Source organism: Culex pipiens, chromosome 2 (assembly GCF_016801865.2).
Source record: "Culex pipiens pallens isolate TS chromosome 2, TS_CPP_V2, whole genome shotgun sequence".
Classification (NCBI taxonomy): Eukaryota; Metazoa; Arthropoda; class Insecta; order Diptera; family Culicidae; genus Culex; species Culex pipiens.
In genome coordinates this window covers 31,787,751-31,807,910 of record NC_068938.1, presented here as the reverse complement: position 1 = coordinate 31,807,910, position 20,160 = coordinate 31,787,751, and the positions used below count along the sequence as shown (strand labels likewise).

General features: G+C 41.9%; 13 protein-coding genes across 13 annotated transcripts; 7 read left to right on the top strand and 6 right to left on the bottom strand.

The window, feature by feature from the left end:
• The first annotated feature begins 498 nt into the window (after positions 1–498).
• On the top strand, positions 499–1,385 carry LOC120419660 (adult cuticle protein 1-like). The gene is made up of 2 exons (XM_039582420.2): positions 499–657; positions 733–1,385. Exons 1-2 carry the CDS (start codon positions 652–654, stop codon positions 1,156–1,158), a joined length of 432 nt encoding a protein of 143 aa, XP_039438354.1. The 5' UTR covers positions 499–651; the 3' UTR covers positions 1,159–1,385.
• A 685-nt stretch (positions 1,386–2,070) lies between these two features.
• LOC128092982 (uncharacterized) lies at positions 2,071–2,583 on the bottom strand. Its single transcript, XM_052708287.1, has 2 exons — positions 2,543–2,583; positions 2,071–2,490 (listed from the first exon to the last, which is right to left on the bottom strand). The coding sequence occupies exons 1-2, from the start codon at positions 2,546–2,548 to the stop codon at positions 2,164–2,166; spliced, it is 333 nt and encodes a 110-aa protein (XP_052564247.1). The 5' UTR covers positions 2,549–2,583; the 3' UTR covers positions 2,071–2,163.
• A 54-nt stretch (positions 2,584–2,637) lies between these two features.
• On the top strand, positions 2,638–3,458 carry LOC120419671 (uncharacterized). Its single transcript, XM_039582441.2, has 2 exons — positions 2,638–2,847; positions 2,905–3,458. Exons 1-2 carry the CDS (start codon positions 2,842–2,844, stop codon positions 3,418–3,420), a joined length of 522 nt encoding a protein of 173 aa, XP_039438375.1. The 5' UTR covers positions 2,638–2,841; the 3' UTR covers positions 3,421–3,458.
• Positions 3,459–4,475: 1,017 nt separating this feature from the next.
• LOC120419659 (probable peroxisomal membrane protein PEX13) lies at positions 4,476–5,192 on the bottom strand. Its single transcript, XM_039582419.2, has 2 exons — positions 5,187–5,192; positions 4,476–5,131 (listed from the first exon to the last, which is right to left on the bottom strand). The coding sequence occupies exons 1-2, from the start codon at positions 5,190–5,192 to the stop codon at positions 4,604–4,606; spliced, it is 534 nt and encodes a 177-aa protein (XP_039438353.1). The 3' UTR covers positions 4,476–4,603.
• Positions 5,193–5,504: 312 nt separating this feature from the next.
• On the top strand, positions 5,505–6,802 carry LOC120419658 (uncharacterized). The gene is made up of 3 exons (XM_052708720.1): positions 5,505–5,677; positions 5,730–5,786; positions 6,017–6,802. Exons 1-3 carry the CDS (start codon positions 5,672–5,674, stop codon positions 6,293–6,295), a joined length of 342 nt encoding a protein of 113 aa, XP_052564680.1. The 5' UTR covers positions 5,505–5,671; the 3' UTR covers positions 6,296–6,802.
• A 994-nt stretch (positions 6,803–7,796) lies between these two features.
• LOC120419680 (adult cuticle protein 1-like) lies at positions 7,797–8,510 on the top strand. The gene is made up of 2 exons (XM_039582467.2): positions 7,797–7,953; positions 8,064–8,510. The coding sequence occupies exons 1-2, from the start codon at positions 7,948–7,950 to the stop codon at positions 8,370–8,372; spliced, it is 315 nt and encodes a 104-aa protein (XP_039438401.1). The 5' UTR covers positions 7,797–7,947; the 3' UTR covers positions 8,373–8,510.
• Positions 8,511–8,564: 54 nt separating this feature from the next.
• LOC120419679 (uncharacterized) lies at positions 8,565–9,283 on the bottom strand. The gene is made up of 2 exons (XM_039582466.2): positions 8,990–9,283; positions 8,565–8,933 (listed from the first exon to the last, which is right to left on the bottom strand). Exons 1-2 carry the CDS (start codon positions 8,993–8,995, stop codon positions 8,565–8,567), a joined length of 375 nt encoding a protein of 124 aa, XP_039438400.1. The 5' UTR covers positions 8,996–9,283.
• Positions 9,284–11,063: 1,780 nt separating this feature from the next.
• On the top strand, positions 11,064–11,901 carry LOC128092861 (uncharacterized). Its single transcript, XM_052707841.1, has 2 exons — positions 11,064–11,334; positions 11,386–11,901. Exons 1-2 carry the CDS (start codon positions 11,329–11,331, stop codon positions 11,866–11,868), a joined length of 489 nt encoding a protein of 162 aa, XP_052563801.1. The 5' UTR covers positions 11,064–11,328; the 3' UTR covers positions 11,869–11,901.
• On the bottom strand, positions 11,890–12,674 carry LOC120419678 (adult cuticle protein 1-like). The gene is made up of 2 exons (XM_039582465.1): positions 12,517–12,674; positions 11,890–12,455 (listed from the first exon to the last, which is right to left on the bottom strand). The coding sequence occupies exons 1-2, from the start codon at positions 12,520–12,522 to the stop codon at positions 12,078–12,080; spliced, it is 384 nt and encodes a 127-aa protein (XP_039438399.1). The 5' UTR covers positions 12,523–12,674; the 3' UTR covers positions 11,890–12,077.
• Positions 12,675–14,903: 2,229 nt separating this feature from the next.
• LOC128092937 (uncharacterized) lies at positions 14,904–15,594 on the bottom strand. Its single transcript, XM_052708142.1, has 2 exons — positions 15,475–15,594; positions 14,904–15,417 (listed from the first exon to the last, which is right to left on the bottom strand). The coding sequence occupies exons 1-2, from the start codon at positions 15,592–15,594 to the stop codon at positions 14,944–14,946; spliced, it is 594 nt and encodes a 197-aa protein (XP_052564102.1). The 3' UTR covers positions 14,904–14,943.
• Positions 15,595–15,836: 242 nt separating this feature from the next.
• Positions 15,837–16,480, top strand: LOC120419657 (uncharacterized). Its single transcript, XM_039582416.2, has 2 exons — positions 15,837–15,933; positions 15,991–16,480. The coding sequence occupies exons 1-2, from the start codon at positions 15,928–15,930 to the stop codon at positions 16,471–16,473; spliced, it is 489 nt and encodes a 162-aa protein (XP_039438350.1). The 5' UTR covers positions 15,837–15,927; the 3' UTR covers positions 16,474–16,480.
• A 1,253-nt stretch (positions 16,481–17,733) lies between these two features.
• On the bottom strand, positions 17,734–18,422 carry LOC128092939 (uncharacterized). The gene is made up of 2 exons (XM_052708144.1): positions 18,303–18,422; positions 17,734–18,244 (listed from the first exon to the last, which is right to left on the bottom strand). The coding sequence occupies exons 1-2, from the start codon at positions 18,306–18,308 to the stop codon at positions 17,774–17,776; spliced, it is 477 nt and encodes a 158-aa protein (XP_052564104.1). The 5' UTR covers positions 18,309–18,422; the 3' UTR covers positions 17,734–17,773.
• Positions 18,423–19,355: 933 nt separating this feature from the next.
• LOC128092938 (uncharacterized) lies at positions 19,356–19,965 on the top strand. The gene is made up of 2 exons (XM_052708143.1): positions 19,356–19,408; positions 19,465–19,965. The coding sequence occupies exons 1-2, from the start codon at positions 19,403–19,405 to the stop codon at positions 19,936–19,938; spliced, it is 480 nt and encodes a 159-aa protein (XP_052564103.1). The 5' UTR covers positions 19,356–19,402; the 3' UTR covers positions 19,939–19,965.
• The last annotated feature ends 195 nt before the right edge of the window (positions 19,966–20,160 follow it).

The following is a 20,160-nucleotide window of genomic DNA, read 5'->3' as shown; positions in this document are numbered from 1 at the left end:
AACAATTCGTTAATGACTTTCACCAATTTTAAAACCCTTTTTGGGTTTTCCATATACATTTTGAAGCAAAGAACATTTTTAAAACCGTTTAAATAATTATAAGATAAATTCAGAATTAAAATAAAATTCTACTGGAGACAAAAAAAAAAATCTTTCATTTAAATTTAGGCTGACGCAAATAAATCATCTTGGCCACCCTTGCAGAGAAAACTGTTTCAAGTTCACTGATCCATTTTCTGCCGAACATGCTCGCGCGCACACTTTGGTGACTCTACCGCGTTGGTGAGCCTGACCAAGTTCTGCAATGCCAACGACTTCGGGGTCCCCCCATACGGTCGATACGGTGGATGTACTCAGGAGAATTAGACCCTGTACTAACTCTAACGCCGCCGTTGTTGTTGTTGCTGGAGAGTAGGTGCATAATAGTGCCGCATTCTAATGCATTTGCAGTGTTGGTTCGTTTTTGGCCTCTCCAGCGATCAAGGGGGTGGCGCTGCAGAACAGAGCGCCCGAGAAAAGTCAATCCGAATCCAATCCAAGGTTCGGGAAGTTGTGCCTTTATAAACCAGTGCCCGGTCGGTTTGCTGATCATAATTAATTCAGGTGTTCTACCGTAACCAACTGGTACCAAAAAGACGAACCAAACCAATCATGAAGGTAGAGTTTGCTAGAGCCCCGTGTATTGACTGAAAGTTTGACTTATTCTTATCAATTTCTTATCACTTCCTACAGTGCATGGTAGCTGCAGTCATCTTGGCCCTGGCCGTCGCCTCGGAAGCTGGAGTTCTGGCCGGATGGCCGTACGGAGTTGCTGGTCACTGGGCGGCCCCAACCGTGGTTCAGGCTAACGTTCTGGCCCATCCTTACGGAGCTGTGTCGCATGCTGCGCTCCATGCCGCGTACCCAGCTGCTGTCCACGCTGCCTACCCTGCTGCATATCCAGCTGCCTATCCAGCGGCCGTTGCCCATGCCCCATGGGTTGCCCCAATTGCCGCCCCCGTGCACGGTCCAGTTGCGTCGGTTGCCCACCACGCCGGAGTGGTCCCCGGAGCTACCTCGGTGACCGCCAACCGTGGTGCCGTCCACGTGGCCCCTCTTCCAGGACATGCCGTGTCTCAGCAGCAGCTGAACCTGGCCCCGGCACCCGGAACCATCTAAACCCCTTTGTGGACATCTGACCTGATCATCAGCCACTGCTAGTCACAAGGAACCGAGAACTTACGAGCCCACCAAGAACACCGTTTCCGACTACTTCTACATAATCTTTTTTCATCCGTCTATCACTGTCGATCAAAAAGCACTCTATCGCAACTATATTTATTGTCATCTTTAGAAAACTGTATGGAATGTTCCAAAAATAAAATTGTTTTCAATGTTTCTTTAAACCACTGTTTTCTCTTTTATTTGTTATAGTTGATTGTTTGTTGGTGACTACAGAAGTTTAATCCTGGATGAAAAATCTGTTTAAAACATTTCAATCCAATTTGCTAAAATTTTCGATAAATGATTTCCACACAATACTTGACCTTATTTTAATATAACTACATATATTTATATTTTTTTAAAGTCAGTTTTTCTCATGCAAACGGGAACTGCTTGACAATTCTGTACCTCAAATATGGACTGTTTTAAATTTATATTCAAATCAACACAATAAATTTCAATAGATAGCTCATTCTATTGAATGAATTGAATTGAATTCTATTGAATGAAATATTTACTGTCCAAATCTATTATCCACAGCATCGATTATTCAATGTTTTGATTATCCTAATGTCTTCAACGAATCATTGAAAAAATCTTATTTTTTACTTCATTATTGTTTAGGTCAATTTCCAGTTCAGCAGATAACTTTACGCAGTTGGCCTAGCCGCTTTAACGTTTGTAATGTTCCAAAGCAATCTAATGCATTGGGGCACTGCAAATATCAATAATGACAAGAGGATGCTAGGCGTTAATCAACCTAAGGCATTTTCCAGGATGTGCTCGAAAGACTGGCTGCGCTAGGGTTAGATTAGATTAGATTCATAGTTTAGCAGATTTCTCAAATTTAAGCCAAAACTTTGGATATTCGAGTTTGGACTGTAATCAGCTGCATTTCTTTTGATACTATGAAAACCTTTAATTTGAAGCTCCAGAAAAACGTTAATTTATTCAATCAGTTCACAGCCAGTACTTGTTGGTGTGTCCATAGCCGTAGTTCCACAGTCCATTATCAATCAGCTTGGCGTTTCCGTAAGCGCCCAAAACCGGTGCCGAGTATCCCCAAGCGTTATCGTAGACTGGCACACCTCCGTACACTCCAGCAGAGTAACCTGGATAGCCGGCCACCGGCGCATAACGCTGAGCCAGTCCCTTTCCGTACACTCCGTAGGGTGGCCACACCGAGGTGCTCACCGGAACCGGAACCGCTTGGGGAAGCACCGAGGTCACGTACGATGGCTCAGCGGCGACAACGGCCAGAGCAACGGCGAAAAGGGCGATGAAGATCTGTGGAATGAGAGCGTTAGTAAAAAGCAACTTTCAAATTTCTGAACTTTACTTTCATTATAGAAGTGTCTGATGTTCTTCACTAAGTGACTCTTACAAGCGAATGATACCAACTACCAGTTTTGCTCTTCATTTATACGAATTCAATCATATAATAAATTACAAATTTGAAATTCGATTTCCTTGATGACTCATTAAACATCCTTTGCCAAAAGCAATTGCTAAAAATTTCTGTCACTTCACGACACAAATTCGTTGGCATATAAAAACGGCAGGCTTGTTCCAAAAAAGTCACAGTCGTCTTGCAGCTCATCAAGTATCAAACCAACAATAAGTCAACCAACTGTAACAATGAAGGTGAGTTAAACGCTCCATCGAAAACTGCAGTAATTAACAATTTTGTCCAAATTGCAGATCTTCGTCGCACTCCTGTTCACGACTCTGGCCGTCGCATCGCAGGCATCCTATCTGCCATCGGCTTGGCCGTACGCCAATGGCTTGAACTCCTGGAACAACTGGAACGGACATGTCGGCTATCCCTATGCGAGTGGTCTGTCCGCAGGTTGGCCAGCGGCCTCTGTCTATGGAGGCCTGTACGGAGGACACAAGACCGTAGTCCAAGCCAACCTGGGCCATAACGCCTACCCATATGCTGGAGCCTGGTCCGGTGCCGGATGGCCAGCGTCTTCCGTCTACGGAGGACTGTACGGAGGACACAAGACCGTTGTGCAGGCCAACCTTGGACACGAGGCCGCTTATCCATGGGGACAGCCATGGGGAACCTACGGAGCCGGTGTGTATGGAGCAGGCTGGGGACATCACGGACTTGCCCAGACTGTTGTGCCAGTGTCGAAGCAGATTGCGGCCACTCCAGGATCGGTTCATGTTGCCCCAGTCCCAGTTGGTGGCGAGAAGGTTGTTGTGGTTTAAAATTGGAAAAATATAATCAAATAAAACAACTGATAAATTTTAAATTTGCGTTAGTTTCTTGGATAGTTTTGAAAAAATATTTGATCTTTAAAGAAATCCCCCTTCTTCGATAAACATTTATCAATGATTTTAAATATTTTAAGATATTTTTCTATTGTTTTTTTTAATGTTTATTATGTCATTTTAAGTTTAAGTATGATGATTTTTACTTTTAAATGATTTGCATTTGTATTACATAAGCAGATATTTTAGAATATCAAAACAAATCATCCGCATTAACAACCCACAAGTCGATGTTTTGAAGAATATGTATGCAGAAAATTTTCCTGATACCAGAAAGACATTTTTTTTAAAGATTATTTGAATCTTAAAATGGTTTTGGATTTTATAATATTTTACAATTCTTTTTATAAAATCAGTTTTCGTCGATAAAAAGTTGATCGATTTAGGGTATTTTTCGAAGTTTTTGTGTTGTGTTATGCTTCAACTTGACGACTTGCTGATCTTAAGATTTAAATTTTTTATGAATGATTAACGATGATTGTACCTACAAAGTTCGACCAAACGAGCCTTTCGGAGATTCGAAGTTATTGCCGCACGTCGAGTTTTTCAGCAAATGGATAGAACGTATCAAAATCTATAAAATGATCATGGAATTTTGTATTTAGTAGTATCCTTTACCATTCTTTTGTAAGATAGGCAAACATATTAATCTCATACAAAATATGATGTTTTTTTTTATTTAATATTCAATAACATACTTTTTTCAAGCATTCGTTACCTAGCCAATTGAGGATATTTTAATTGATGGAAAAATATTGAATCATACTTATAGAAAAAAATAGATCATAGAAAAATGGATTTATGGAAACCTATTGATCGATTTACGGAAACATGCAGTTTAACAAAACATGGCTGAGTTAAATATATGTTATGGTTCTGCTTATAAATATTTTTTTCTAAAAATGTTTAATCAATCAAATGTTCAATCATTCGAAATATAAAGAAAATTTTATATATATAAAAAAAAACGAAACCATAACTTTTCAAAGATAATTTTAAAACAATTGACAAAATTCTGTAACTTACACCAAAAGTAAAGGCTATTGCATTGAGGAAACATAAAAATAAATGGCGAATTCACAGTTTATCTGTTGTTTTATTTGATTCTATTTTTCCAATGTTAAACAACAACAACCTTCTCGCCACCAACTGGGACTGGGGCAACATGAACCGATCCTGGAGTGGCCGCAATCTGCTTAGACACTGGCACAACAGACTGGGCGAGTCCGTGATGTCCCCAGCCAGCACCATACACTCCAGCTCCGTAGGTTCCCCATGGCTGTCCCCACGGATAAGCGGCCTCATGTCCAAGGTTGGCCTGCACAACGGTCTTGTGTCCTCCGTACAGCCCTCCATACAGACCACCGTAGACGGAAGACGCTGGCCATCCAGCGCCGGACCAGGATCCAGCATATGGGTAGGCGTTATGGCCCAGGTTGGCTTGGACTACGGTCTTGTGTCCTCCGTACAGACCTCCATAGACAGAGGCCGCTGGCCAACCTGCGGACAGACCACTGGCATATGGATAGCCAACATGTTCGTTCCAGTTGTTCCAGGAATTCAATCCATTGGCGTATGGCCAAGCCGATGGCAGATAGGATGCTTGCGATGCGACGGCCAGAGTCGTGAACAGGAGTGCGACGAAGACCTACAAATGGGGTGAAATCGTTAATTACTGCAAATTTCATTGGCGTTTAACCCACCTTCATTGTTACAGTTGGTTAACTTATTTTTGGTTTGATACTTGATGAGCTGCAAGACGACTGTGACTTTTTTGGAACAAGCCTACCGTTTTTATACACAGAAAAAAAAAATGATGGTAATATTCATCAGGAAATGGTGACAGATTTTGTGGCAAAATAAATGATAAATTTTACCCCAGAAAATGATGAATTTTCATCAGTTTTTGATGAATATTCATCAGGTTCACATTTTTACCTACCAAATTTTCAACATTCCAAAATTCAACTTTTTTTTTCTGTGTAGGCCAACGAATTTGTGTCGTGAATTGGCAGAAATTTTTAGCAATTGCTTTTGGCAAAGGATGTTAAACGAGTCATCAAGGAAATCGAATTTCAAATTTGTAATTTATTATATGATTGAATTCGTATAAATGAAGAGCAAAACTGGTCGTTGGTATCATTCGCTTGCTAGAGTCACTTAGTGAAGAACATCAGCAACTTCTAAAATGAAGGTAAAGTTCTGAAATTTCAAAGTAGCTTTTTACTAACGCTCTCATTCCTCAGATCTTCATCGCCCTTTTCGCCGTTGCTCTGGCCGTTGTCGCCGCTGAGCCATCGTACACAGAAAAAAAAAGTTGAATTTTGAAATGTTGAAAATTTGGTAGGTTGAATATTACCTCTTTTTTTGAGTAATATTACATAAAAAATGTGTAAAAATGTAAACCTGATGAATATTCATCAAAAACTGATGAAAATTCATCATTTTCTGGGGTAAAATTAATCATTTTTTTTGCCACAAAATCTGTCACCATTTCCTGATGAATATTACCATAATTTTTTTTTCTGTGTACGTGACTTCGGTGCTTCCCCAAGCGGTTCCGGTTCCGGTGAGCACCTCGGTGTGGCCACCCTACGGAGTGTACGGCAAGGGACTGGCTCAGCGTTATGCGCCGGTGGCCAGCTATCCAGGTTATTCTGCTGGAGTGTACGGCGGTCTGCCAGTCTACGATAACGCTTGGGGATACTCGGCACCGGTTGTGAGCGCTTACGGAAACGCCAAGCTGATTGATAATGGACTGTGGAACTACGGTGGATACGGCTATGGACACACCAACAAGTACTGGCTGTGAACTGGTTAAATAAAGCGTTTTGCTGGAGCTTCAAATTGGGTGTTTTTGTTATGTCATTACAAAATATGAATTTATTATCTATTCACTAATTGAGCTTACAAATGACTCACTAAGCTCTCTCCCGGAACTTGGTCTAGGCGCCGGCTGTCCCAAAGGTAGACATAAATCATTTGCCAACAGTTGCACCATGTTAAACTGTCGAGTGTGACAGAAACACCACCTACGCAAAACCGTCGGGGAAACTCCTTTCTTGAACCAAACCCTTATCTAGAACGTTCCCCCCTGCTGCCTCGATCTCTATATTGCACAACGTGTCCGTGTCAGGCTCTCTGGTAGAACTGTCGGTTGTGTTTCAGTGCTAGCAAGCTCCTGGTGATCGCGCATTCGTTACGGCGCGCGGTGACAATGGGTAGGAATTGTGCAACTTTCCAATCGACCTAGAGGTCTGGGGGCTCGGGAGTTGATCTAGTTTACCTTCCCTGATGGAGCTGTTCTGGATGGTGGAGTTCGTTTCTGAGAGGGAAATGACATAAATTTGCTTTATTTGCACAGTACTTAGTTGATATACGAGTTATTTGCTAGTTGTATCGTGCAATAGAATTCTTTTTAATAGTCTACATTGTTAGTTCCACTCTCGATTATCACAATTCTACGCAAACATTGACTTTGTATAATCGAATTGCGGCCAACTTGTTGGTGATAGAGTCTTTTTTTTGGTAATGATACAGGCAATCAACTACTCAAAATTTGGGACATTTTGGGAACTTTCGTTTCTACCAAACTCCCTGTCCACTAAAATCAATTTCTAGGCTTGTCCAATTTTTCATCTGCAATACACATAACTGTTGCTTCCAAAAACTCGAGTCGAGGCATTCTTCCCATTTCATCATAAGTATTTAAACCTATGGAGTTGGTGGAGTTCAGTTATTTTGAGGACCCGGAATCAGAGTTGGAGTCGCTAAATCCTGAGAAGATGGAGTTGGAGTCGCTATATTTTCAAAAGCCGGAGTTGGAGTCGGAGTCAGAGTTGTTTCCTAAGCTACACGGTTGCGCTTCCCTAAAACAGTTTAACTTGAAGTTATATAATATTTAATTTATGAAATACATCTATCAAAGCCATGCAATGACTCAATTTTCAGTAGTTTGTGGTATCAATACAATTGAAAACATGAATAGTGTGATTTATGACTTTGCACTAAACTGTACCTTAATCCCCTGCGCAACCGTACAACCAACCGGTACACCACACCACCACCAGCGTTTGATCGATGTCTAAACGTATGGGCAAAAATTCTAATTGCCGGATAATATTTACATTTCATTATCAGCCGCCCAGGTTTAGAACGCGGTGTCGGGGCTCGTAGAACTTACGCGTTTGAGGCCCGGTTCGGGCGATCTACATGTGTCACACTACTGCGCTGATTTTACGACCTGTGGGTGGCCCTTGATCAGGAAAGCACCGCTATCTATCTACCGGTGCAGTTGCAACTTCGATAAGGAAAAAAGAAATGGACCAGATTCTGGTTCTGGTTCTCTCGGATAGTTCCTGGATTTGAGTATAAAAGCCGGGTTGGGGCGCATGATTGGAGTCACAGTTAGTTGGTGTGTTCAATAGCTAAGAAGCCAAATTCTCTCTACACTAGAATACCAAAATGAAAGTGAGTGTTGTTTGGGTTATTTTTAATAGGGATGAACTGAAAGTGATGAAGAAGTGCTTGAAGAGTTTTTCCTTTGTGACTGTGTGACTAATGATGGATTTCACTCCCAGGTTGCTGCCGGTCTGTTTGTTGTGCTAGCTTTGGCCCTGGCCGCCGAGGCTCATCCATCGTGGCCGTGGGCGGCCGCTCCTTGGCCGGGTGCGTGGCCAGCAGCGTGGCCTGCTGCCGCATGGCCTTGGGGTTGGCCTGCCGCTGCCCCAGCACCTGCTCCAGTGGTAGCCGTTGACGCCCCGGCCGCACCTGCTCCGGCGGCTACCTCCGTAACCGCAAACCGGGGAGCTGTCCACGTGGCCCCACTGCCGGGACATGCCATCAACCAGCAGCAACTGAATCTGGCTCCTGCGCCAGGAACCGCCTAGAACTGTCGATCACAGATTCCCGCAATACTCAGAAGTCAAACTCACGAATCCCTTTCTTTCCGTACCACTTTGTACTATATCTATGGACTAGCTATCAGCGCGCAAGAATCTACGAATAAAACTGTTTTTTTTTATTTCTCCATAAATCAACAAATTCAACTACTTATTTAAAAATGCATGCGAATGTGAAAATCACCGGGGATTCATCGCCAGGAACCTCTTCACTACGCTTGGGGCTACATATCTATCCGTGGTGTATCCACGTCCATTCACAAAGACATTCGGCGTAACTTTGGAACCCTTTCGTGCTGGCCTGTAATTTAGCAACGATTTCGGTGGAGCTATGAAGTTCATGTACCGAGTTTCCGGCTCAGACAGCTCCCAAAACGAAGGAAACTCGTACTCTTCAAATGGATTTCTCGAAAACAGCTCACTTGTCGTCAACGGTTGAAAGGGTTCTTCCAAGTACTGCTGATCAAACGAGAAAAATGGTTCCGTTTCCAACGGTGGGTAGTAGAAGCCTTCGACTGCGATGACAGCTGCCAGCGTGACCCACAAAACCTAGAAGTGCTCAAACTATTACACAATTACCTAAAACAAGCCCTGACAAAACATACTTTCATTCTTAAAATGCTGCGACCTGCAACCTGCCCACTTGACACCGATGCGACCTGCTGAACTCTGCCGACCTGCCACGGTTGGTGAGCACTTTTTATGCGTTCAACGGTTAGGTTTCGGGTAGATTTGGATACAAACGACTCGGATGTAAGCTTGACCAATCGGTGAATCAACGCTCGACCGGATATGTCAGCCGCGGCGCCTAGGTGTTGGTTTTAGTGGCTCTCGCGAACATCAACTCGTTAAATTTTTATGTTTTATGGTGGCATTTTTATGAGGTCAACCCAGGGTAGTGGCAGGTTAAACTGAAAAAGAAGAGTTGGGTTTTGGTCACGTTGACATCGTTTAAGATACACAGTAAAAAAATTCTGTGTAAAATCGCATGCAAAAGCATGCACATCACCTTTGTGAGCAAAAGCATGTAATATTGCATGCGAAAACGTGTACACAAAAAGCACGTACAAAAGAAAAATAAATAAATTTTGCACACCCCAAAAATAACATCAATCTGTTGAGAGTCATATCCAGATTACCAAGTCCGCGCCCCAACCATCTCGGCTATCTCGCCGCTGTGTAATTTGCTGGATCAACACCGATGTAGCTGTACGTTCCCCATACATCGTATACAGTTAATTCAGTATACGACGTACGGGAAACCTACTCCTACATCGGCGTTGGACTCAACTTTTACAAGTCGGTGAGATAGCCGAGACGGTTGGGGCGCGGACTTGGTTATCTAGATATTATTATTTAGTCACACCGTCTTTGATACAAAAAATATCCACAGACTGAATTTAATCTATACCCTTAATTCTACTTTTAAAGCTAAGTTTGGACATTCCGTTGGTAAATTTGACACAGACAGAATTAAAACATTTACAACATTCATAAAAAGGGTTAAAATATATGACACTCAACAGATTGATGTTATTTTTGGGGTGTGCAAAATTTATTTATTTTTCTTTTGTACATGCTTTTTGTGTACACGTTTTCGCATGCAATATTACATGCTTTTGCTCACAAAGGTGATGTGCATGCTTTTGCATGCGATTTTACCATCGGATTTTTTGCTGTGTAAGATTGATGTTCCGTTAGGCGATAACAGCATCATTTTTCTTTAATAGCGGTATCTAAAATAATTCAATCTAGGAGAACTTCAACCCTAAGGGTTGCTCCCGTAATGAAAGTAGTAGTACATTCGAGAACACCCGACAACACAACACAATCATTCAGGCGGCCGGCTCTACTGAGCAGTTCTCCCAGGTAATGATTAGAAAATTATTTATTGTTTTTTTTTTTTTTTTTTTTTTTAATTTGGGTGAAACTTTGTGTGTACTTTTTCTATAACCAAAGAATACATTTTGCATTTTTAGTTTGTCCATAGATGTCTCTTTCGGAAGCTGTGCATTCAGAAAGGCTATCAAAATATTCAAAAATCTATGTCTTTACAACGGATTTTTCTGATCGATTAAATAACAATGTAAGTATTGTTTAGGAATTTTCAGAAAAAATAGCTACACACTAAAAAACATCAAATTTTCCTTTTTCGACTTTTGACACATACTAAAATAATTATTTTAATTATTGCTTTTGGATATGATGAGAGGACAAAAAATTTCAATACTACCAGATTTTTACAAAATATCGTGGCAAGTGATAGCCAAATAATTTTATTTTAATTTTCATATTATAAGAAATTGCTAAATATGCCCAATTTTTTGATATTTTTCAATAATTTTCAATTAAAAAAATGTTTCAGGTATGAGATTTGCACCCCTTAAAAAAAATTAGAAGTCTCTATAAAAAAATAAGTGTTTAAGAAACTGATTATAAACAAAGAATAGTGAGGTAACTTTTTTTTCTGCTTTCATTTTCCTCTCCTACAAATTTGCCGCTGACGCCAAATCGATTGGACAATCCTTTCTCAAAATACAGACATTGTTTCTACATTTTCGACTTCCAATGTGATACCAAAAATTCGTTTTATTTTTAAATGATTTGACAAAATAATAATATATATTTGTCAATATTATCGACATTTTTAAATGCAACCGATCTATAATAAACCAATACACTGAGTTTTCATTTTGATTTGATGAAGGTGAGTCTTAACAAACATTTATGGTTTGAATTGTATTAAAGCCTGGACAGAAAAAAACAAACCTAATTAGCACTGCTCATTGAAGCACACATTTCAAGGCAACTTATAAGGAAGTTTTTTTTGGAAAGGCTCACTAAGAGTATAAATAGCAAATTTTGACAATTGTCAGGCACAGTTCAGCAGCAACTGCCTCAAGAAATCATTTGAAATCATCCAAAGCACAACCAACCGTGAAACATGAAGGTAGTACCTGAATCAAATGACTGTTGGTTCGCTAATTAATATTCTTCATAGGTCTTCATCGCCCTGTTCGTCGCCACCCTGGCCGTTGCCGCCCAGGCAGGATACATCCAAAGCAGCTGGCCAGCTAGCACCTACGGTCTCAACTCTTGGAACGGTCTGAATGCCTGGAACGGCCTGGGCTCCTGGGACGGTCTGAGCTCGTGGAACAACTGGAACGACCACGGAATCTCTGCCTACCCGTACGGATACAACAAGTGGTTCACGGCGGCTTGGCCAGCGGCTTCTCTGTACAACGGCTACAACGGATGGTACGGATGGTACGGAGCCACCGGTAAGACCGTTGTCCAGGCCAACGTTGCCAAGGTCAACCCCTGGGGACTTCCGCTGACCTCGTACGGCTACGGATACAACAACTACCTGGGAGCGGTTTCAGCGGCCAAGTACGTCTCCGCCAACCCCGGCTCGGTTCATGTTGCTCCGCTGGTCGGACACGCCGTCAACCAGAAGCTGATCGTTGCAGGACATGGATATTAATTTTGAAAATAAAAGCTGGAATTTTCGATCTTACGTCGTCGATTGCATTTTATTGAAGGAGTATTCATGAGAAAGAGCATTGAGATAGAGTTAGATTCCCCATAGTCAAGCTTGGAGTCTCCGATAACGTAGAACAAGGCTCCACCCTGAAAACAGGTTTCGATCATCCTGGTCCGATTTCTGAACAGTTTGATATTTTGGTATACGCTTTATTCCGATCCTGGAGCGGGAGCCAGATTCAACTGCTGCTGTGAGACAGAATGGCCTGGAAGAGGTGCCACGTGCACGGATCCTCGTGTAGCGGAAACGGAAGTTGCCGCTGGAGCAGGTGCAACGGCTACAACGGCAGGGGCTGCTGGTGGGGCAACCCAGACCACAGCCGGTGCTCCGGAAGCGTCGATAGCGATCGCTGCTGCAGCTGGACCAGGCACTAGGATTGCTGGAGGTGGGTTCGATTGAATGACCGTCGCTCCAGGAATGGCTAGTCCTGCGGGAGCTGGGATTGCAACAGGTCCAGGCCAGATCAGCGGAATTACGGATCCTTCCGTCACCATAATGGTGGCAGCGATGACTAGGGCTGCGATACACTGGAAGAAAATTCTTCATATTGGAAATGTTCTTCACTTTCACTCAAATCCCAAAACTCACCTTCATCTTTGGCAGTTAAAAAGGTTGGCGGGAGTGTGCAACTTCAAACGCGGAAGCAAAACCGACTGTGACATCGATACGAGATCACTCGGCCACTTTTATAGTCGCAGACGACCTGGAGACGATTACCATTTCAGAAAGGAGATCCTCGCGGGACAGACGTCCCGGGGCAAGTGGGTACTGCCTGGTCTGGTCTAGTCCCGGAATACATTACAGTGCCTGTTGTAACAACGAACCCACTTTTCATCATTCTAGGTCGATCAGCAGAACTTTTTTATCGGACAGATTATCCGACCCAAGTGCATCGGTAATGGAGGTCGAAATATTTACATAAATTAACGGATCGGTCGCACGAGATCAATTCATCTCCGACGACGACAGGGCAATTGAAATGTTGCTGTAATAGATATGTGTAATTGAGGTTAGTTACGGCTTAATATGGAATTCATTGAGGGATGATGTGGTTGGCGAGGAATGCATCTTTAAAGAGGTGCATCAGCCGATTGCGATCGTGAGTGGGATTGATTGTTTAATCTGTAACAGGGATGGATATCCTATTGCAAACTAAACTGATATTTTTTATAGTGACAAAATGAATAATTTCAAATGAACGAAACTGAAAACTTGTAGGCAAGATTTAAAAGCAGAAATCAGCTGTTTGAAATTTGTATCATGTATAATGAATGAACTGGAAATGAAGCAGACGCAGTCTTATGACGTCAATATTTTTCTGTTGAGAAGTTATAAAAGGATTCACGGTCGATCTTTACAAATAGTGTAAAGTTGACTTTCATAGAAGAGCAATTCCAGCTCAAATCAGGAATTTTTCTGGTACTTTTGTACCCGACCCTCTCCGATTTCAATGAAACTTTTTAGACATGTTATCCTAGGCCTATATAAGCCATTTTTGTGTATATGGAGCCAATAGTACTCGAAAATAACATTTGAGAAGGGCCTAAGGTATTTAAATATTTTTGTATTTTGCAATTTAAAAATTACTGTATCTCGAAGCCATTGCGTCGTATCAAAAAGTGGTCAAAGACAAACTTGTAGGAAATTGGACGGGCTTTCTGAAAAAATACACTGAAACAAAAATACACGCCACTTCTATGAGATTTTTTGATTTTTAAGACTAAAACTTAAATTTAAAGGTGTTGTCACGATTTTTTTTCGTTCAAAATTTTTGAGGAAATAGCCTAAGATGTTACCAAAAGACTGACGAAAAATGCAGGATGGTATGTCTCTCCTAAAAAAATACAAAAATCATTTACTGAAACTGTTTTTTTGAAAAGTGGTCTAAACGTCAAAATTTTGAAAAACCCATAGTGGGAATCGATTCCCCAGACAATTTTACATAAAAGTCTCCATATTGACCATTATCCTATGTCCAATCCTTGGGAACATACAGCGGTTTTAAAAATAAAAATGATGAAAAAATAGGTTTTTTGGTGGTTTTAGGCAATTTCTATATGACAGACTTGGTTTTTCAGTCTCGTGAATATTTTTACCGGAAAGCTCGTCCAATTTCCCATAAGTTTGCCTTTGACAGCTTTTTGATTTGACTCGTTTTGATATTTACGTAAGCTAATTTACTATCCAGGTTTCTACCACACTGAAAAAAATATTCCCTTTTCAGTTATTAACAATGTAATTAAGCTTATAACTGTAAGCCCTTACATCCAATTGAAATGCTGTCAAAGGCAAACTTATGGGAAATTGGACGAGCTTTCCGGTAAAAATATGAACGAGACTGAAAAACCAAGTCTGTCATATAGAAATTGCCAAAAACCACCAAAAAACCCATTTTTTCATCATTTTTATTTTTAAAACCGCTGTATCTTCCCAAGGATTGGACATAGGATAATGGTCAATATGGAGACTTTTATGTAAAATTGTCTGGGCAATCGATTCCCACTATGGGTTTTTCAAAATTTTGACGTTTAGACCACTTTTCAAAAAAACAGTTTCAGTAAATGATTTTTGTATTTTTTTAGGAGAGACATACCATCCTGCATTTTTCGTCAGTCTTTTGGTAACATCTTAGGCTATTTCCTCAAAAATTTTGAACGAAAAAAAATCGTGACAACACCTTTAAATTTAAGTTTTAGACTTAAAAATCAAAAAATCTCATAGAAGTGGCGTGTATTTTTGTTTCAGTGTATTTTTTCAGAAAGCCCGTCCAATTTCCTACAAGTTTGTCTTTGACCACTTTTTGATACGACGCAATGGCTTCGAGATACAGTAATTTTTAAATTGCAAAATACAAAAATATTTAAATACCTTAGGCCCTTCTCAAATGTTATTTTCGAGTACGGAGAGGGTCGGGTACAAAAGAACCAGAAAAATTCCTGATTTGAGCTGGAATTGCTCAGAAGATAAACTCAAGATACAGTTTCGTCAAATCTTTATTCAGTCAAGCAGTACAAATTAATATCCATGTCCAGCGACGATCAGCTTCTGGTTGACGGCGTGTCCGACCAGCGGGGCAACATGAACCGAGCCGGGGTTGGCGGCGACGTACTTGGCTGCTGGAACAGCTCCCAGGTAGTTGTTGTATCCGTAGCCGTACGAGGTCAGCGGAAGTCCCCACGGGCTGACCTTCGCAACGTTGGCCTGGACAACGGTCTTACCGGTGGCTCCGTACCATCCGTTGTAGCCGTTGTATAGGGAAGCCGCTGGCCAAGCCGCCGAGGACCACTTGTTGTATCCGTACGGGTAGGCAGAGATTCCGTGATCGTTCCAGTTGTTCCACGAGCTCAGACCGTCCCAGGAGTTGAGGCCATTCCAGGCATTCAGACCGTTCCAGGAGTTGATTCCGTAGGTGCTAGCTGGCCAGCTGCTTTGGACGTATCCGGCTTGGGCGGCAACGGCCAGGGTAGCGAGAAACAGAGCGATAAAGACCTGGAAAATATCAAGAGTTAGTTGGCGTATTATGGTTTTGGTTGTTTGAGAAATCACCTTCATTGTTTCACGGATGGTTGATCTTTGGAGAATCTCAAGTTTGCGTAGAAGTTTCTGCTGAACTGTGCTTTGAAATTGAAAAACCTTAGTTTTTATATGAATCCAGAAAGTAGACATACTTTCAATAATGAGCTTTGCCTTTATTTAGAGGGTGTCAATTGAACTTAATAAGTTACATATTTACTTGAACAATCACTATTGATATTTGAGTTAGGTGCTCAAAAATTCAAGTATATGTTCTGGTCTGATGAAATCATACGTTATGTTCAAAAATCATTTGGTATGGTTTCGGAAGTAATTGTCAAGGCCGAAACTCATCCTTTCAAATTTTTAGTTATTTGAAAACGGTATAAAACATCGAGCTATCCAGCCTTACTATCATACATCACCAACACATCTAGCAAGGAATAGTTTGGATTGATCCAAAGTTTAACCAACCGTGAAACAACAATGAAGGTATGTTTTGTGCACGCTTATTTTTGAAGTCAATAATAAATGATCTTCTTCCGATAGGTCTTCATCGCTCTGTTCATTGCCACCCTGGCCGTTGCCGCTCAGGCAGGATATGTTCCAAGCAGCTGGCCAGTCAGCACCTACGGACTCAACTCGTGGAACGGTCTGAATGCCTGGAATGGCCTCAACTCCTGGGACGGTCTGAGCTCGTGGAACAACTGGAACGATCACGGAATCTCTGCCTACCCGTACGGATACAACAAGTGGTCCTCGGCGGCTTGGCCAGCGGCTTCCCTGTACAACGGATACAACGGCTACAACGGATGGTACGGAGCCACCGGTAAGACCGTTGTCCAGGCCAACGTTGCCAAGGTTAACCCGTGGGGACTTCCGCTGACCTCGTACGGCTACGGATACAACAACTACCTGGGAGCTGTTCCAGCGGCCAAGTACGTCGCCGCCAACCCCGGATCGATCCATGTTGCTCCGCTGGTTGGACACGCCGTCAACCAGAAGCTGATCGTTGCTGGACATGGATATTAATTTTGAATAAAGATTGACTGTGAACATTTAAATTTATTACTCTTTTATGTAAGGTCAAACAAAAGACAATGCCCCTTACAGAGCATTTACACTGAAGAGCATTCCAACTTTCTCCAGCAAAAATACAATTTTGAAGTTCAGCACAAACAAACCATACCGGCTCGTGCCGTAATGATCGACATTGATCTTGACGCTTTAATAAAGTCTTGCGCGCGTCGCTCTCTATCCACAGCTTCGAATCTCTGCCCCTCCTCTTAGTACAGCTATAAAACAAGCTTACCTGACTTCCCCACCACTTCCTCAAACTTAGTCCCTGCTTTTCAAGTAAATAAGACACCACCAGAGCGCGCGCCCTCGTACGTACTGCTCACGACTTTGTCCACACGACCAACCAACGCCGCTGTTGACGCGTGCCTCCCTCAATCTCTGCAGCTGAACAAGCTACGAACCCGGCAGTTCGTGACCGTGCTCGATACACTTGTAGCGAGCAGAGATGATTAATTACCATAACGAGATAGTTTAGCAAAAAAGCCGGCATGATCATTGAAAAATTGGGCAAAATGGTCAAAAATTAGTGCCACCGGTTGACAAATTCTGTCCCATAAAAAGGTGTCTTATACGAGCAAGAAACTTGCCAGATTAGCAATTGCCACCCGTCGTAGCAGTGTATTGTGTGTAATTAAGCTAAATAGACAGCTTAAATTGCAATCAAACACATTAGGAAGGTAGCGGTACCTATGTATCAAACCGGCTTGGGCGTTCTAGAGCCTGTACGGGCGAACAAATGACCATTATTAGAGCGATTTCAGTAGAAATAGAGCGATATTTTCAGAACTCGTTGCATTCAACCACCCTAGCACCACTGATTGATCGTAGCATATCACGTTCATTACTTTAAAGCCGACAATACTAAAATAGCTCACTTGATTTGGGTTGCAAGTTCTCAAATAAAGCAAGCAAGTAAATATCCCACATCCAAATTAAGGTCTATTTCAAAACAGCTATCGACACATCGGCCAGCACAGATTGGGTACTGCGCGCAGTGTTGGCAACAAAAACGGGACCAAAGATTGGTCAACAATGTGCTGCTGCTGCTGGTACAAATTTCCTTGTATTGCGCCATGGCCACCATGTACCAACTGTTTACGTTTTAAATAAAACGACAGGTCTGAGATAAGCTGTTTGGGTCAATATCTTGGGCAATGGTATGGGAGGGCTTTCTTTCTCACGTGTGGGTGGATTGCACGAAATGTGTTTTTGCTAAATCAGGTTTTATTCCATACGGCCGCGACGAAAAATTTTAAACAACAATCAGCTTCTGGTTGACGGCGTGTCCGACCAGAGGAGCAACATGAACCGACCCGGGGTTGGCGGCGACGTACTTGGCCGCTGGAACCGCTCCCAGGTAGTTGTTGTATCCGTAGCCGTACGAGTTCAGCGGAAGACCCCACGGATTGACCTTGGCAACGTTGGCCTGGAAAACGGTGTTACCGGTGGCTCCGTACCATCCGTTGTAGCCGTTGTAACCATTGTAAAGAGAAGCCGCTGGCCAAGCCGCCGAGGACCACTTGTTGTATCCGTACGGGTAGGCAGAGATTCCGTGATCGTTCCAGTTGTTCCACGAGCTCAGATCGTCCCAGGAGTTAAGGCCATTCCAGGCATTCAGACCGTTCCACGAGTTGAGTCCGTATGTGCTGACTGGCCAGCTGCTCGGGACGTATCCGGCTTGAGCGGCAACGGTCAGGGTAGCGACGAACAGGGCGATGAAGACCTAAGGAAGTACATATTTTTTGAAATGTGGCTTGTTCTTCAATTTGTCACTATATTACCTTCATGTTTTACGGTTGGCTGATCTTTGGAGGATCCTTTGTAGTTGATTGAACTAGTTACTGCTGAACTGTGCCAGAAACATTTGAAGCCTTCGTTTATATATGTTTCATAGACTTGTGCAACTAAAACTATCACTTACCAACTCAAAATTTGAGAAAGGTGGTTAAACTTTTATCAATTTGTTTGAAGGATTGCACTTTAAAGAATACAAGGTTAAAAAGCAAAAAAAAAACATTTTTTTAACTCTTCATAGAATTGTATGTTTAAAAATGAGTGTGTGTTTTCAAAAATTTCCAAACTAACTGAAACATATTTGACGAACAAGATTTTCTTGTCATACAATAAGCTCTACATTTTTGTTTGTATGTACACTATAACAAATCATGGTGTAAAAAGGAAGTAAAAAATATCAAAGTAGATTTTTTTTTAAAAACCTTGGTTTTTGTTTTTTTTTAAATGAGAGTTTATTTTTTTTAACAATCCTGATTATACCCTACAAAAAAATGAAACCGATTAGAAAATGCCTTATCAATACAGATTTTCGGATATCTTTAAATAAATTGTACGCGGAGAAAAAAGATTTCCCAAAATCGTGAACAAGCGTTCATGAAAATAGGAACCAGGAACAAAGTGTTCAAATGCCATGGTACGTTTTTCAAAATCGCACCATGGGATTTGAATACTTTGTTCGTGGTTCCCAATTTCATGAACGTTTGTTCACGATTTTGGGAAGTTTATTTTCTCCGTGTACTAATTTGCTTGTAATGTACAATGTAAAGTTTGATTTATTTTTAAATAAAGCCAAATCAAATGTTTTGCAAAAAAATTATGTTCATATCGTAAATAGATAAAAAATTGGAAAAAATATAACTACAACAATAACGTTATGTCACAACAAATTTTTGATGTGAGTAAATAACATGATTTGATTAAATTGGTAAGGAAGTAATTGTCAAGGATCAACTGTCTTTCTAAAATTTGAACGAGTTTAAAATGATATAAAAATTCGTCTGAGTAAGTCAAAAGACATAGTTCACCAACAGCTCTAGCAAGGATTAGTTTGGAATCGATCCAAAGTGTAACCAACCGTGAAACAACAATGAAGGTAAGAATGTTAGACGCTTTATTTAAAGTCAGTACATCATGCTCTTCTTCCGGTAGGTCTTCATCGCCCTGTTTGTCGCCACCCTGGCCGTTGCCGCCCAGGCAGGATACGTCCAAAGCAGCTGGCCTGCTAGCACCTACGGTCTCAACTGGTGGAACGGTCTAAATGCCTGGAATGGCCTCAACTCCTGGGACGGTCTGAGCTCGTGGAACAACTGGAACGATCATGGAATCTCTGCCTACCCGTACGGATACAACAAGTGGTCCTCGGCGGCTTGGCCAGCGGCTTCGCTGTACAACGGCTACAATGGATGGTACGGAGCCACCGGTAAGACCGTTGTCCAGGCCAACGTTGCCAAGGTCAACCCGTGGGGACTTCCGCTGACCTCGTACGGCTACGGATACAACAACTACCTGGGAGCGGTTCCAGCGGCCAAGTACGTCGCCGCCAACCCCGGATCGGTCCATGTTGCTCCACTGGTCGGACACGCCGTCAACCAGAAGCTGATCGTTGCTGGACATGGATATTAATTTGAAATAAAATTGTGAATACTGCAATTCCTTTAATTATCTTAAAAAATCTTCAGCCTCTTGAGAAATCTTCAATTAAAGCCATTCGAAACGATTTTCATGCAATTCATTTTTTGATTGAAGGAAGTAAACACTGCTCGCATGTGTTGCCACATGCCATCACAAAAAAAAAACTCAACAATCTCAATTTCGAAACTGGAGACCGTACACGACATGGTTTCG